Source organism: Plasmodium falciparum (genome assembly GCF_000002765.6).
Source record: "Plasmodium falciparum 3D7 genome assembly, chromosome: 2".
Taxonomy (NCBI): Eukaryota; Apicomplexa; class Aconoidasida; order Haemosporida; family Plasmodiidae; genus Plasmodium; species Plasmodium falciparum.
In genome coordinates this window covers 181,741-199,986 of record NC_037280.1, presented here as the reverse complement: position 1 = coordinate 199,986, position 18,246 = coordinate 181,741, and the positions used below count along the sequence as shown (strand labels likewise).

Here is an 18,246-nt window from a genome sequence, read left to right as displayed (position 1 = left end):
AAAAATAAAAATAAAAAATAAAAAATAAAAAATATGCATGACATTATGACGAGGAAAAATAATTAATGAATTGATTATGAACAAGATGAAAAAAAAAAAAAAAAAAAAAAAAAAAAAAAGGATTATAGATTAATTTAGTGTATTATTATATATATTTTGTTTTTTTTATTTTTATAAATTTTTTTTTTTCTTTGAAATAAACTTGACGAGAAAAAAAAAAAAAAAAAAAAAAAAAAAAGAGAAAAAATAACTAAACTGTATATATATATATATATATAATGTAATATATATATTAATATAAACATTAATTTTTGTATGCTTTCATTTTTATTATATATATATATAATATATATATATATTTTTTTTTTTTTTTTTTTTTTTTTTTCAACCACTTTTACCATATTTTGTTTGAAGTTATGGATAAGTTATTAAGCAGCTTAGAAAATATCGAAGTCGACAATATCTTAAAAACGGCAAGAGAGTTTAAGGAAGATACATGTGAGGAGAAAATAAATTTATCCATCGGTGTGTGTTGTAATGATGATGGAGACTTACATATATTTGATAGTGTATTAAATGCCGATAAGTTAGTAACAGAAAATTATAAAGAGAAACCATATTTGTTAGGTAACGGTACAGAAGATTTTTCAACATTAACACAGAATTTAATATTTGGTAATAATTCCAAATATATAGAAGATAAAAAAATATGTACAATTCAATGTATTGGAGGTACTGGTGCTATTTTTGTTTTATTAGAATTTTTAAAAATGTTAAATGTTGAAACTTTATATGTTACAAATCCACCTTATATTAATCATGTGAATATGATTGAATCAAGGGGATTTAATTTAAAATATATAAATTTTTTTGATTATAATTTGATAGATATAAATTATGATTTATTTCTAAATGATCTTAGAAATATACCAAATGGATCCTCAGTTATTTTACAAATATCTTGTTATAATCCTTGTAGTGTTAATATTGAAGAAAAATATTTTGATGAAATAATAGAAATTGTTTTACATAAAAAACATGTTATTATCTTTGATATAGCTTATCAAGGATTTGGACATACAAATTTAGAAGAAGATGTCTTACTTATTCGAAAGTTTGAAGAAAAAAATATCGCCTTTTCGGTATGTCAATCCTTTTCAAAAAATATGTCGCTTTATGGAGAAAGAGCAGGTGCTCTTCATATTGTTTGTAAAAATCAAGAAGAAAAAAAAATCGTTTTTAATAATTTATGTTTTATCGTACGTAAATTTTATTCGTCTCCTGTTATACATACGAATCGTATTCTATGCCAACTTTTAAATAATCAAAATTTAAAATTAAATTGGATTAAAGAACTTAGTCAATTATCACAACGTATTACGAATAATAGAATCCTATTCTTTAATAAATTAGAAACATATCAAAAAAAATATAATCTAAATTATGATTGGAATGTCTATAAAAAACAAAGAGGCCTTTTTTCATTCGTTCCTCTACTAGCCAAAATTGCTGAGCATTTAAAAACACATCATATTTATATAATTAATAATGGTAGAATAAATGTCTCCGGAATAACCAAAAATAATGTCGATTATATAGCCGACAAAATTTGTCTTTCGCTAAGTCAAATATGATGAGGGAATACACACATATGCTTTTTTTTTTTTTAAAAGGAGATATGTTCTATTATTATATAAAATGATATATATAAAATGATATATATAAAATGATATATATAAAATGATGTATATAAAATGATATATATAAAATGATATATATAAAATGATATATATGAAATGATATATATAAAATGATATATATATATATATATATATATATATATATATATTTCATAACGTTTGATGAACCAAAAAAAGAATTAAATGATTTATATATATATATATATATATATATTTATTTATTTTATTTTTTATTGAAAAAAAATGAGTTCGCAAAATTTCTCTCAAAATTTGAAAAAGCATATGCAGAGTCTCCTAATCAGAGTAAGTATATAATTTCTAAAAGTTTTAGAAATAAAAAAAAATTATATACAAACAAAAAAAATAAAATAAAATAAAATAAAAATAAAAATACATAGATAAATAATATAATAAAATTCTTGTTTTATGCTTGTCAATTTTATAGAAATCTGATATGCCATATTATAGTCAAAACAATATTGTGGATATAATAACAGGAGTATTAGATAAGTACACTGACGCAAATACTAATAATATTAACGTTGAAGTATGATATATATATATATATATATCAACATATATTCTTTCTTGTACCATAATATATAAATATATATATATATATTTATATATTTACGTTTATGTTTATATATACATATATCGTTTGAATAAAAACTCAGAATAGTCTTTTGTTTGTTACATATAGGTTTTTTTTATATAATGTCCTTTATTAAAATATAGATATTTTTTCACGTTTGAAAAAACGCTCAACATATTTAAAATAATATATATATATGTATGTATATATATATTTATTTATTTAGAATGCTATAAAAAATATAAAAGAAATTCTAGATAAAACGTTTGGTTCCGGTTGGATTTGCTTAATAGGAGAGTCTTTTTCTTTCAATATATCAGCAAAAGTGAGAATTAAAAAAATATATATGCAAAACAAATAATATATGGATATCCTTATATACCTATATAATTATGATTTTCCTCTTTCAGGAAAATTCCTTCTTATTTTGTTTTTATCAAGGATATTTAGCTATTGTTGTTTATAAATGTTGATGCAAAATATAAAAATTTTGCAAGTCCTAAAGAAATTTTAGAAAATGTTTCTTTTTTTTTTTTTTTTATAAATTATATATAATCTTTGTTGTATTATGTACATAGGTACATATGTATACCTATGTCCATTTTGTTCATAAATATTTATGTGTATCTTAGATTAATATATATATATATATATAAATATATATATATATTTATTTATTTATTTATTATTATTATTTTGTTTATATATATATACATATATACATATATATATTTTTTAATCATTATGGTTGTCTCAATATTTACGGGAAAAAAAAATGAATGACGTCAATAGGAAAGCATTTCAAAATGAAATGATCTTAAAATCCTTGTTACTAAATTTAGAGGGTAGTCATACAAATAACAATGTTAAAAAAAAAATAGAGCAAACTAATTTTGAAAAATGTGAAAAAGCATCTATATTATTGGATAACCCAAGCATATTTGAAGATCTACATATAATAGAAGATAATATATATCCTAAAATGAAGGAACAAGAAAAAGAATTAAATTTGTACAATTATGTTAATACAGATTACACAAAACATTTAAATGATAAAAAGAATTATAATCAATGTGAGAAAATATTTGATCTAACAAAATATCAACATAAAAATATGAAAAAAAAAATTTCATTTGATAATAATCCAAAGGAGTCCTATAGTGATAATAATGATGTTAATTTATGTTATAAGAATTTAAATTCTGAGACACAGTATAATAATATATATGTTAATAATCTCAATAGAGAAAATTACACAGAAACCTGTGAAGAATATTTTAATAACCCAAGTGAAGAAGATAGCCTGACCTGTTCAGGTATTTTAGAAAAATATGAACAAGACAGAATGGAAGAAATTCATATGAAATTTGAAACTAACAGAATGTACAGCAATTATATAAAAAATGAACATAATTTGAATGATGTAAAAAGTGGGAATAATATTGTGAATTATGAGCAGAAGGATAATACATATATATTTAATTTAAGTAGTGGAAAAAATGAAATGAATAGAAAAACGAAACAAAAATTTTATTTAGATGACCATGTGGAGCTAGCCAAAAATAAAATAAAAAATAAAGAAGAGGCCTTTGTATATAAAAATGAAATTGGAAATAACTATAATGAAAGAGATATTAAAACAAGCCTTAATAATTTTTCGATTAAAGAGAAGACATTATACTGTATGGAAAATGTGGAAGAAAATGATAAGAGAAATAAAAAAAATAAAAGAAATATAAAAAATAAAAGAAATATAAAAAATTATTTGAAAAATGAATTAATAAATATACATAAAAAAGGCTCAAAGAAAAATTATATCAATATGAAAGAATTTGAGGATAAAATAAAGGAAATACATAATGAATATGAGTTAAAGTACGACGATATCATAAAACAATATGATGAAGATGATATAAGAAAAAAGAAATTAATAGATAATATATACATGAAATATATGAACATGAAAAATGAATTAATAAAAACACAAAAGGAAATTATAAACATAAAAGAAGAGAATAATAAACTAAAAGAGGAACTGAAAATTACACCTGAACGAATTATTGAAAGTAATATTGTAGACAGTTATAAGAATAAATTAGAAGAATATATTTTTTTGACGAGGCATAAAGATCTAAAAATAAAAAAATTAGAGGAAGAGTTGAATAAAGAAAAAAAATGTATTGAAGAAAAGGAAAAAAGAATTAGCGCAATATCTGAACAAAAAAATAGTTTACACAAAATGAATATATTATTAAAAAAGGATACTATGAACTTTGAAAAAAAGTTAGAAAATTTGAGAAAGATAAATGAAGAGTTGAAACAAATTATATTTTATAAAGAAATAAAAATAAGTTATTTTATCAACATATTAAATATTATTGATGAGGCAATATTAAATGATAATAATGTTAAGAATGGTAAGAATAAAATAAAAAAGGATAATCAACAAAAAATGGAATTAGATCCTATAAAAAACATGAACAAGAAAATTATAATTAAATCCATTGTTCATAAAATAAAAGATATTAATAAAAAAATGGAAACACATAACCAAATGTTGAATACATTTGAAAATAGGAAAAATCAGATTGTGCACAAGAATCAGGAAATATTAAAAAACGGTGATAATTTAATAAAAGATATTAAGAAAAAAAATCAGAGTGAATTATTAGATAATTATTTTGATTCAACGGGTTTTAGTCTTAATGAAAAGGAATGTACATTAGATAAGGAAAATAAAGAATTAAAGACCTTTTTTTCTAATGTAGATTTGGATGAATATCAAGAAATTGATTTATTTAAATCAGAAATAAAAAAGGAAATACAAGTTAAGGAAAATATAGAAGAACTATCAAATAAGGGATAAAAAAGCATATTCCTAATGGTTTAATTGTACAAAAAAAAAAAATATATATATATATATTATTTACTTTTTATGTAATAATTTTTTGATATATATTTATTTTTTTATTTTTTTTTTTTTTTCAAATTAGACCTTAAAAATGAATTCATTTTATCATATGTTAAAAATTAAAATAAATATTTATATATATTATGTACATGTAAGGTATCAATTTAATTAATAAATATAAATATATAATTATCTATTTATACACAAAGTGAATTATGGTAATATATATATATATATATATATATATATTATTAAAATAATAAAAATAAATAAACAATATTATATTATTAATAATATAATGATTAAACATTTTACAAATAATATAAATAAAAAAAAAAAAATATATATATATATTATATAAAGTATGAATATATTATATACACATGATATATTTTTTAAACCATATGTTATTACATAAAAACATTTTTGTAAAATAATTTAATAACCTTCTATATTAAAAAAAAAAAAATAAAATAAAATTTTAAATAAACAAGAAAACTTGGACAAACAAAAAAAAAAAAAAAAAAAAAAAAAAAATTAGAAAATAAAAATAAGAAAATTAAATTATGATTGAAGTGACATTATTTGCTTTTTTTCTTTTTCTTCTTCGAATTCTCTTCCTAAAAAAAATAAAGAAAAATATATAAATATTATGAAAATTGTATTCATATATATATATATATATATATATATATATATATGTGTATTTTTTTTTTTTTTTGTTTCCTTTTTAGTTTTTACTTCAATTATCTCATTAGCTAAAAGGTTTGCCTTTTCTGTTGTCTCTTTTAGTTTTTTTTCTTTGAGTTTTTGTTTTTTCAACATATTTTTCAGCTCCTCTTTTTTCTTTTTCTCTTCTTCTGCCTTGGCTTTGTTATGATGATAAATTCTATAGGCATCTGAAATGATGGTATCACCTGTTCATAAAAATAAAAAAATAAAATAATAAATATGGTATAAATCGTAATTTATTATAGAACAGTACGATTTGTATTGAGAAATAATGTATATATGTCTATATATATATATATATATATATATATATATATATATTCACATTACCCCATTTATCTGATAAACAGTTGGCCTCATGTAATATAAAATTAAATTCTTCCAGAAATTCTTCACATTGCTAAAAATATTGAAAAAATGTGTATACACATTAATTTATATGTAAATATAATAAATACATTTATATGTTAATATATATAGTTATATATTTCCTTTTCTTATCTTTCTATATTATTTTATTTTATTTTATTATTCTTTTTTTTTTTTTTTTGTGTTTACCCCGTCTAATTGTTTGGACATATTATCATCCATATAGTAATTATTATACAATCTACCTTTTTTATTTTTATCTTGAAATATTTTATTGCACACAGGTAAAAAATAAATAGCTTTTTTTAATAATAAGACCTTTAATTTAACAACATCTTCGTTGGACAATTTTCTAAGATAAAATATAAAATGCATATATAAATAAATATAAATATAAATATATATATATATATATATATATATATATATGTGATAATATTTGTAGGATGTATTTGGACATAATATGTTTTATTTTATACCTCATCCAACTTTTTTGTGGGTCATTCATTTCACTGTCTTCTAAAAATTTATCATCTTTATAAACCTGATCTAATATATTTTCTAAATATTGTTCGTTCTGTTTATCTATTTCATATTTGTCAACATTTGGGTCGTCTAGTATATTTGTTTGGTAATCAGCTTGTATACCTCTTTCTACTTTTAAATAATATTTATATTTTTCGATTTCGTATTTTTTTGTAAAGTTTTCATAAAGGTTATACTGTTTATTATCACCATTTAGGTAACCAAAGAATTCATTTCTTTTTTTATTTTCATTAATGATTTTACATACATTTTTATATATGATATAAGCAAATATTAAAAATGGAATAACAACAAAAATTATGTATAATATGAACATTTTTTTTTTTTTTTTTTTTCTTTTTATGTTTTTTTGGCTAGCTAATGAATAGGTATTAAAAAAAAAAAAAAAAAAAAAAAAAAGGAAAAAAAAAAACACAATTTAATATAATATAATATAAAGGTCTCTCTCTCTTTTTTTTTTTTTTTTTTTTTATATAATTTTTTGACACATTTTAAGAGAAATGCTTTATGGAATTTATTACATATTTATATATATAAATATATATATATATATACATATATAAAATAATTGTATATGTATATATTTATATATATTAATAAAAGATTTTACTAAAAATAAATATTTAATAAGTATATAAGGTAATAATTATAATATATATATATATATATATATATTAAGAGAGAGGTGTAAATTTATTGAGGGTTATGGAAAGAAATAAAAACATGAGCGGAGTATATTTATATATAAATATATATATAATATGTATAATAGTAATAATTATAAGAAAAAAGAAAAAAAAAGAAAAAAAAAGAAAAAAAAGAGTTTATAAATAATATTATAAATATATGCTTTTATGTATTTATGGGAAATCTAAATAATAATAAATAAAAAAAATAACAATAAAAAGAAAAATCTGAGAATGAAGATGTAAAAGAAATATATTTATATAAAATATTGATAAATATTAATATATTTTTTTTATAAAAAAAAAAAAAAAATTTCAAAAAAATTTTAATGTAAATAATATTATAAATATATACTATATATATATATATAAATATATTATGGATTATTATGTATATATATAATATATAGTTGAATTTTTTTTTTTTTTTTTTTTTTTTTTTTTATAGAAAATTTTTTATTTCATAATATAATAATATGTGAATAAAAATGTACGTGTTCTTTTTTTTTTTTCTTTTTTTTTTTTTTTAAAAAAAAATATGTATAATATATATTATATTAAATTTGGTCAAAACTTTGTATAGATTAAGTTACATTTTTGTATATTATAAAATTAGAACATCCTTATTTATATATTATAAAAGATTAAAAAAAGAAAAACATATTATATATATATTATATATATATATATATATAATATATATTTTGAAAATACAAATTTATTAATATTTTTGAAATGATTGGATAGAAAAATTACAAAAAAGTTTAATTCAATAAAAGTAAAATAAATTTAGTCATTAGGTATGTTATTTTTAAATAAGTCATTTTTTTTTTTTTTTTATGATTATTATATATATATATATATATTTATATATATATTATAAATTTTAAAAAAAGCTTCTATTAATATATATTTTTTATTTTAATAATAATATTATATATATAATATATTTTATATTTATATATTTTTTATTTCTTCATTTTGTGTTTTTAAATAAATTTTGATTGTTTAAAAGGAAATTATTCAATTGTATATATAATACTTATATTCAAGCAAAAAAGAAAAAATAAAATAATTTAATATAAAAAGTTAGGGTTATATGAATAATATATATTACAAAAAAAAAAAAAAAAATGTATATGACAAAAAGGGCAACTAGAATGTTGTAATATTTATAGAACCTTGGATTATTCCTTATGAATATTTTATGGAACTATTATATATATATATATATATATATTTATAATATATATATATAATATAAATTTCTTTTTCCTTTTCTTTTTCTTTTTTTCGAGGATAAACTCTTTATGTCGTTTATATTGTTCTAATTAATATGTTCATAAAATAAGTAAACATTTTATTATTTGAATGAGTTAAATATATTAAGAACTTATTTTTCCTTTTAAAAATATTACCTTTATATAAAAAAACCAAAAAAATCATGATATCAAATAATATATTTAAAAGTTTTAATAAAAGAAATGAATTTCATTTATATATCTTTTACTAATGATTTAATAAATTTTGTTTTAAAGATAAAAAAAAAAAAAAAAAACACACACACACACATAAATATATATAAATATATATATATATATATATATATGTTATGATCATATGAATTTTTATTTTAATATATATGTATTTTTTTTTTTTTTCTCCCACTTAATAAAAAAGAGATATTTATTATAATAATATAAGCGTCATAACATATACTAATTTGTTGTAAAAAAAAAAAAAATATATATATAAAATAAAAAATAAAATTATATATAAGAAATATGTAATATAAATATTTATATAATTAAGCGTCTGAATATTGTGTTAAAAAAAATATTTTTTTATTTATTCCATCGTCCACGCTCATTTTGACAAATAGCATATCCTTACATTAATATGTGTACATTTAAAAAAATAAAATAATATAAAATGATAAAAATGTAAAAATGTAAAAATATAAAAATGTAAAAATGTAAAAATATAAAAATGTAAAAATATAAAAATATAAAAATATAAAAATATGTATATTGAATAAATGGAATATGAAACAATTAAATGAAGTATTTTCAAAAATAAAATATATATATAATATATATATATATATATATATATATAATATGTATTTTTTTTTTTTTTTTTTCTTTATTAAATATTATTAATTGCAATAAAAATAATATTATATGATGTGTATACATATAAATTATTTTAACCTGTCGATAATTTTTTTTTATTATACATATATATGACAATATGTTATTCTTTTATTTTAATTTATTTATATTTTTTCTTTCTTCATATAAATAAAAAAAAAAAAAAAAAAAAATATATATATATATAAAAATATAACATATAATATTTTTCGTTCTTTGCACTTTTTTAAGTACATATAATATAATATATATATATAATATATATATTTTTTTTTTTCGTTTGAGATTTATATTAAAAAATAAAAAGTAATCGCTAAGGAATTATTGTGTATGTAAATATGTAAATTATTACATAATATTTGATTATATATATAATATACCATATATAATATATTTCTTTCATTTTTTTTTTTTTTTTTTTTTTTTTTGGTTATATATGATTATACATTTGAAAAAGGAATAATAAAATATATATATGTAATAACATATGTTTGCTTCTTTTTTTTTTTTTAAATGTTTATAATTTACCGATTTTGTCTATTTTTATTTGATTATATATATTTAATAACATTTCAGATTAATATATATGTATATAATAATGTGTTTATATTAAATTAAAAGATATTATATATATATATATATATTTATATATTTATATATGTATTTATGTAAGAATTATATTCAGTTAATTTAATTAATTATAATATAAATAAATACATATATATATGTGTATTTTTATGTGTTGCTTATTTTATTTGCCATATTTTATTTTTTGAATATACAACAGAATAATAGAGAAGCAAAAAGAAAAAAAAAAAAAAAAAAAAAAAAAAAATTAGATTTATAATTAGTTTTTGAGTTTGAAATTTTTTTCGTAGATTTGTAATATTTCTTCCTTTCTGCGTTATTTATTTTATTTTTTTTTGGGAACAGGAGGATTTTTTTAAATTCTGGTCAAATGTTTTCTTTTTTAGTTTAACATTATGTCTAATTAGTTTATTATATATATATATATATATATATATATATATATATATATATATGTATATTTATTTATTTTATCTTTTTTGTCATTTATTTTTTTTTGCTTATTTTAATCATTTGATAATTTTTTTCGTTTGGTGAATTTGATTACATATTATTTATTTGATTTTATTTTATTTGTGATTAGGTGTAAATATGATTAAAAATGTTTTTTATTTGAATTTTATATTTTCTTTTTTTCTATTAATAATTAAATGTGATGAGAGTGTGTCCAATGGAAGGAAAGAAATATATTTTGATGACGATGAAAAATTAAAACTATCTTCTTTTTTTGATCGTTCTACAAATATAAATTTAGATGTCGGTGAGAATGATGAGCTGTCATCATACGTCCCTAGGGAGGTGGATGAAAAAAAAAAAAAAAATAAGAAAGATATAGATAGTAAGGAAAATTCAAAAAGTGGGAACAATATATATAATAAGGACAATACTAAAAATAATGAAGATGTTAATTATAATGTTGTTTTAAAGGATGGTCGTGCAAAGGAGGGAATTATAACAGACGAAAAAAGAAGGAGTAGTACAAAGGATGGTAAAAATAAAGAACAAAATAATAATAAAATGAATAGTGATGATGTTCATGATAATAATAATAATATGAATGATATTAACTTTGTTGTTGAATACAATAAAATGATTGATAATTATGACAAAATTTTGGATGAGCTTATATTAAAAAGTATAAATAGAAATAATTATAATTATTTTAATATGCTTGATGAATATTCTCTTCAGACAAAACTGAATAAAGAAATGTATGATAGTTTAAATTATTTGATTAGACTTATGAATAATAAAAATAGTAGGAAATATTTTATATCCTTTTCAAATAATGAGAAGAAGAAAATAATAAAAAATGATATGAATGAAAACATATATATAAGACATTTTATTGTATCTTTATTTAGATGGTATAATAATTTTAAATTAATAGAAACTTGTTTTGATAAGAATAATTTTATTTATTATATTGACGAAAATAAAATATATTCTTATAAATATAATTATAAGCTTATGTTGAATTTATTTAGTTCTGAAAATTTTTTATATTATATAAATTTAAGTAAATTTTCATTATTGGAAATTATTGATAATTATAATAAATATAGTTTTATTATTAATAATATAAAAAGAGATTATCCTAATAATATGTATGTCTGTCAGTCATTTTATGATTTCATTTATTCATATTTCTTAAGTTATAATCATCATTTTTTTGATAAACATAAATATCTAATAAATATGGATATATGGAATAATTCAATACAAACAAAAGGGCAAATTGGAAATCATAAATTATATAAAAAATTAAAAAAACTAAATGAAAATTTAATATTATATAATTATATAAAAAATGATGATTCAGAAATGATACCTTATGTTACATTAGAAATGCGTATGATATTTTCTAACTTTACAAATTTATTAATAGATATATTGAATAAATTATATAATATAGATTATCAGGATAATATAAAACAAGAAAATGTAAATGTTAATCCCCAGAGGGATGCACCACAAGATTATGTACATAATAAGAATGACGTTGACGTGTCTTTAAAAAATGTTAAGGAACCAAAAAAAGTAGAGCATAATAAGGCTATGTCGAATTATGAGACTGATGAAAGAGGTGATATGATATATGATAATACAAATAAGGAGAAGTTTGAAAAGAGCGAAGGTACATTCAACAATATTAGTGGGGGTGAGGATACATTCAAGAATATTAGTGGGGGTGAGGATACATTCAAGAATATTAGTGAGGGTGATGGTGAGGTTGATGGTGATGGTGAGGGTGATGGTGATGGTGATGGTGAGGGTGCAGATGACTCTTCGGTTGATACACATAATAATAAAAATGATGGAAAGGAATCGGAGAGTGATGTGTGGAATTTACTAATGGATTCATATAAGAAACTAGCGAATGATGAGAATTTTAAAAAATACAATAAGTATATATTAAAGAATTTAGATAAGTTTTTGAACATGTCATCTGAAAAAAAAGAAGATATTAATAGTTATAAAAATAAATATGAATTAAAAGAGGGTATAATATATAATAAGGTTTCTGATAAATATATTCCTTTAATATTTAATCCTACAAAAGATGTATTTACATCTATTAATCAAATTAATATTAAAAGTAAGATAAACTTTTTTAATATATATGAATATTTAATAACTATTACAAAGTATAAAGAGAACAAAAATTTTTATGATGATTTATTAAAATGTAGAAGAGAAATTTTTTTTAAGGATCGTCATTTGTTAGAAAATAATAATATTATGGATAAGCAAGAAGAATTGAAAAAGAACATTCGAAATTTGATGCGTATTCATGAAGTATCAAATGAAGGAAATAATAGGAACACAATAAATAGAAAATATAAAAAATATGGAACATATGATTATGATAAAATGAATGAATTATATTATGTAGAAAAAAATATATTAAATGTGAATGATACGAATACATTTAATTTTATGAATAATAAAGAAAAGGATAAGAATTATTTTGATATAAATAAAACAATGAGAATATATGATTATTATAATAATATAAATTTGAATATATTTACCCCAGCAGCTATAAAAATGAAAGATAAAATATATGATCAATTAAAATTATTGAGAAGTAATTTTGTTGAGAAATTAAAAAATGAATCTATTTGTGTTTTATCATTTTTATATTTAATAGGTATAAATGATGATAATGGGAAATTACATTTCCCATATGGATTTCCAAGAAATATTGATTTTTCTGTGAAACTTATAAGAGAAGGGAAAGATGGGTTATGTAATTTTTTAAGTGGTGTTTTATATCATATAAATTTACCTATCTTTGTAAATAATTCTTCTATATCCATAAGTACAGAAATGAATGATGATGTATTAGAAATGAACGATAATTCTATCAATAGTTTTTTTTATATATATTATAAAAATAATGAAAATATAAGAAATCATGATTTTTTATCTGACGAAAATAGAATAATACCCAGGAAAGAAGATAATATAAAATCTAAAATTATTTCATATTCTTTAGGTTCATCAAAAGACGATTTTTTTAGTAAATTAGCTTTTACAAATAATGTGATTAGATTGAAATATAAGAATAAAACAAATAACACCTACTTAAAAGATTATTTTGATTTTACTTTTGATAAAATTAATTATAAAAATTCAGTAATAAAAAATAACGTATCTCCATTTTTAACGACATGTGATTATTTATTAAGTAATATATTAGGAGCAGTGGTTGATTCCTTGAGAAATTCATCTACTTTAGAAAGTGGAGTATATGAAGAAAATATAAATGATAAAAATAAAAATATAATTCAAAATACTGTAGTACAAAACAAAAATTTGTTTGAATATTTTGTAAAATTAGCTGATAATAGAAACTCATATGCTTTAGCAGCGTTGGGTGAAATATATTATTTAGGAAATGAAAGTATAGGAATTGAAAGAGATGAAATCAAAGCTTTTGAATTCTGGAAAAAGGCAGCAGATCAAGGAGATACAACCTCTGCATTGTCTACAGGTTATGCATATTTGGATGAGTATAAAAAGTTTCTAAAAAAAGAAGAACTTGTTAAAAATATGGATAGGGAGGATATATTAACAATGATACATTTGGAAAATTCCACCAAGGATAAGAAAAATGTTACTTTGGAAATGTTCCAAGAATCTAGTGAGAAAAAAAACCAAAAGAAGAAGAAGAAGGAGAAAAAGGAGCAAGATGGAAATACCGATGGGGATAGAGTTGATGATAAAATTGTACAAAATGTTGGAAATGTGTTCCAACAAAGTTATGGTAATGTTGATGAATCAATGGGAAGGAATGGATCCATTGATGGGTTCTCTATGCCACCATCGGGTGGATTAAACAATGTTAGCGTACAAAATAATGCTAATATACAAAATAATGCTAATATACAAAATAATGCTAATATACAAAGTAATGCTAATATACAAAATAATGCTAATATACAAAGTAATGCTAATATACAAAGTAATGCTAATATACAAAGTAATGCTAATATACAAAGTAATGTTAATTCCCATGGTGGAACGAATCGACAAAACAATATTAATAATGTAAATTTTTTTGAGAACAATGCATACACTCAACAAACTTCTTATGGAGGGTGGGCGAACCCTAGCGAAGACGTTTTTAATAATTCCTTTTCTTCGTCTGTTCCTAGCTCCTTTCTCTTTGACATCCCCGAAGGATCTGAGTATGAGCATATGACAGAGAATATATTGGATGAACAGATGAATTTTTTTAATACGAAGAATAATAAAGAGCAGCAAGAAGGAGGACCTAATAATGAGAGTAATGGTATGTGGAATGATGAGAATGATGAAATGATAAAAAAGTACATGAAAGATTTAAATGACGATTTAAATAAATCTTTAAAGAATGCAGAAGAATATTTTCACAAAGCAATAAGAAATAACGATGATAGTTTAGAGAATATATTAGCAAAATATAATATACATAAATTTGGATTAGGTACTGAAAAAAATATAGAATTAGCTGGGATATATTTAAAAAAAGCAGCTGATAAAGGTGATAATATATCTCAAATGTTATTAGGCCATTATTATTCAGGTTCAGATATCGGAATAAAATTGAATGATTATAAAGATGATGATAAAATAGAGAATTTAAGAAAATCATATAAATATTATAAAATGTCTGCACAGAATGGCAATATTATATCTTTATATAATAAAAGTATATTAATATTAAAAGGTGTTAATCCTAAATATAAAACATTTAATGAGAAATGTGAGAAAACATTGAAGCATTTCCATTTTATAGGATTATTTAATGAAAGACTATATATGTTAACCAAATTATTAAGAAGAAATTATCAATTTAAAGATTATACGGGCTCTTTATTGTTATCTATTATGTTGTCTGAGTTAGGTGACCATGCACATAATGTAAATGCTTCTATGTTATGGACATTAAAAAGAAAGACTATGCAGCAATTTACGGAAAAATACAATATTGTGGAGAATTTAAAATTATCCTTGATTAAGGAATTGAAGAATAAGGAGGAGAAAGAAAAAGAAAAAAGAAAAAACAATATTCACAATGTATATAATAATAATAATAGTAATATTAATGGATATAAAAAATGTGATAAAAATTGTAATGATAATGTAAGGAAGAATCAAAAAGATTTAAACCAAATCGATCACACAATAGTTAAAGGAGATACTCCTTATTATTATGAAAAAAATATAAATGAAAAAATTAAAAGAATATATAAGAAGAATAAAAATGCTAGTTATTCCTTTTCAAAAGTACGTAAAATGTATTCTATATCTTTGTTGACCAACTGCAGTATGCTATCCGAATTTTTGAGGGAGCGTCCTTTATTTTCGAAAATAATATATTGTTATAATTTTAAGAGGGAGTTATATATTTATTATAATAGGTTGTCATGGTTTACCTACCAAATGATGAAGATGCAACATGAAGATGATTTGTCGGATGATAAGGATAGGTCTGAAGGATGGAATAGCATAAATATAAAAAAGTTTAATGAGAATGTACAACGTGATCATGTGAATAGAAAAGAGAATGTAAATGTGAAGGCAAATGCAAATGTGAAGGCAAATGCAAATGTGAAGGAAAATGCAAATGTGAAGGAAAATGCAAATGTGAAGGCAAATGCAAATGTGAAGGCAAATGCAAATGTGAAGGCAAATGCAAATGTGAAGGAAAATGCAAATGTGAAGGAAAATGCAAATGTGAAGGAAAATGCAAATGTGAAGGCAAATGCAAATGTGAATGATAATGCAAATTCTGTATTAAATAAAAATCATAATAATGACATTTATGATTATTCTTATTATAAGAAGAATGATGAAAGAAGAAATGATAAGAAGAGTGAATTTTTTAATACATCAAAGAATAAGAAAGAAGAAAAAAAAGAGATTAAAATAACATATCATGATACATATGATTTATGTAAAAAATATAGCCAAATTGAATTATATGAAAAATATGATAAGATAATTTTAAATACATTAAAAAAAGATGATGATGTAGAGGAAAAAATAAACAAGATAGAAAATATGAAAAGTGTTATATTAGAACATTTACGGATTAGTGAGTTCTTACATTGTTATTATAAACCTATATCATACTATCAAATAAAGTTAGAAGAAGAAAAAGAAAAAAGAGCAAAAATAGATGAACATATATATAATGAAGAAAGATATTATAAGAATGACAAATCTAATTATAATAGTTTTTATTCAAATAAGTGGAAGACTATGAAAGATTATAATATAAAAAATTTGTATGAATCTGAATTTTATAGATACTCTGTTTTTTTAGAAAATATAGATATGAAAGAAATATTTAATTATAAAAAGAAATATTCATCTAATATATTTGATGAAATTCAAAGTTTTTCAAAAAATTGTGAAGTTTGTAAACAATATTATGATATATATTCAGCATATTATGGACATAAAAAGTCAGGAATTAATTTGATTAAGAAATATAGAGAAGGTGATGAATTTACAATAAAAAGTAAAAGAAAGGAATTACAATTCTTAATAAGGAATTCAGATGAAGATAATCATCAATCACTTTATTATAAAGCCCTTTTTTTAGAACATAATAATTTAGATAATTTAAAAAATATTTTACAAATATATTTCAAGCTAGCTACTGATGATCATAATACATGTAATGTTATTGGTTTTTTAGGTATTATGAAAATATTTTTTAAAAAGCTATTTTTCGATTTTAATATATTTAGTAAAAATAATAAAAAGAATATATTCACATTTCCTTTAAAACACAAAACATTCTATGATGATAATTTATGTTCTTTACAAAAAAATATTTTATTAAAATCGGAATTTGATAACAAATGTTTCAACTTTGATTATTTGTTAAAAAATAATTATATTTATTCTCAAATTAGGTATTCTGACTTTTTTAAGGTTTTGTATAATCTGATATTATCTTTTTTTAAAATTATATGATAAGTGTATATATATATAAATAAATATATATATATATATATATATATGTGATTATTTTATTATATTTTTTGTTGATTATAATTTAAGAATTTCTTCTTTATTTTTTAATATTTTTACCTTTTTATTTTTTTTTTTTTTTTTATAAAATTTTCAAATTGTAGACCTTTAATTTGTGTGCACATAATTAGTGTACATTTTTTATTTAGACAAACATAAATTTATTTTTTCTTTATTTTGTAAAACATATATGTATATATGTATAATTATATATATATATATATATATTATATATATATTTATTTATTTTTTATTTTTTTGTACATATTTGATAATTAATAAGTTATATAAACAGAAAAAAATGAATAAAGGAAAAAAAAAATGAATAAAGGGAAAAAAAAATGAATAAAGGAAAAAAAGTTAAAATATTAAAACATTAATGGATTAAATATATTTGTGTGTTAAAGTATGGAATGAATGCATATTTATA

General features: G+C 19.3%; 5 protein-coding genes across 5 annotated transcripts; 4 read left to right on the top strand and 1 right to left on the bottom strand.

The window, feature by feature from the left end:
* Positions 1-416: 416 nt before the first annotated feature.
* PF3D7_0204500 (aspartate transaminase) lies at positions 417-1,634 on the top strand (the record flags this gene model as incomplete). Its single annotated transcript, XM_001349520.1, has 1 exon — positions 417-1,634. The coding sequence occupies one exon, from the start codon at positions 417-419 to the stop codon at positions 1,632-1,634; it is 1,218 nt and encodes a 405-aa protein (XP_001349556.1).
* Positions 1,635-1,943: 309 nt separating this feature from the next.
* Positions 1,944-2,768, top strand: PF3D7_0204400 (dynein light chain, putative; the record flags this gene model as incomplete). Its single annotated transcript, XM_002585340.1, has 4 exons — positions 1,944-2,003; positions 2,146-2,247; positions 2,522-2,620; positions 2,706-2,768. The coding sequence occupies 4 exons, from the start codon at positions 1,944-1,946 to the stop codon at positions 2,766-2,768; spliced, it is 324 nt and encodes a 107-aa protein (XP_002585386.1).
* Positions 2,769-3,070: 302 nt separating this feature from the next.
* Positions 3,071-5,161, top strand: PF3D7_0204300 (conserved Plasmodium protein, unknown function; the record flags this gene model as incomplete). The annotated part of the gene is made up of 1 exon (XM_001349519.1): positions 3,071-5,161. The coding sequence occupies one exon, from the start codon at positions 3,071-3,073 to the stop codon at positions 5,159-5,161; it is 2,091 nt and encodes a 696-aa protein (XP_001349555.1).
* Positions 5,162-5,787: 626 nt separating this feature from the next.
* Positions 5,788-7,169, bottom strand: PF3D7_0204200 (conserved Plasmodium protein, unknown function; the record flags this gene model as incomplete). Its single annotated transcript, XM_001349518.1, has 5 exons — positions 5,788-5,826; positions 5,948-6,123; positions 6,269-6,338; positions 6,497-6,659; positions 6,787-7,169. The coding sequence occupies 5 exons, from the start codon at positions 7,167-7,169 to the stop codon at positions 5,788-5,790; spliced, it is 831 nt and encodes a 276-aa protein (XP_001349554.1).
* Positions 7,170-10,871: 3,702 nt separating this feature from the next.
* Positions 10,872-17,759, top strand: PF3D7_0204100 (Sel1 repeat-containing protein, putative; the record flags this gene model as incomplete). The annotated part of the gene is made up of 1 exon (XM_001349517.1): positions 10,872-17,759. The coding sequence occupies one exon, from the start codon at positions 10,872-10,874 to the stop codon at positions 17,757-17,759; it is 6,888 nt and encodes a 2,295-aa protein (XP_001349553.1).
* Positions 17,760-18,246: the final 487 nt, after the last annotated feature.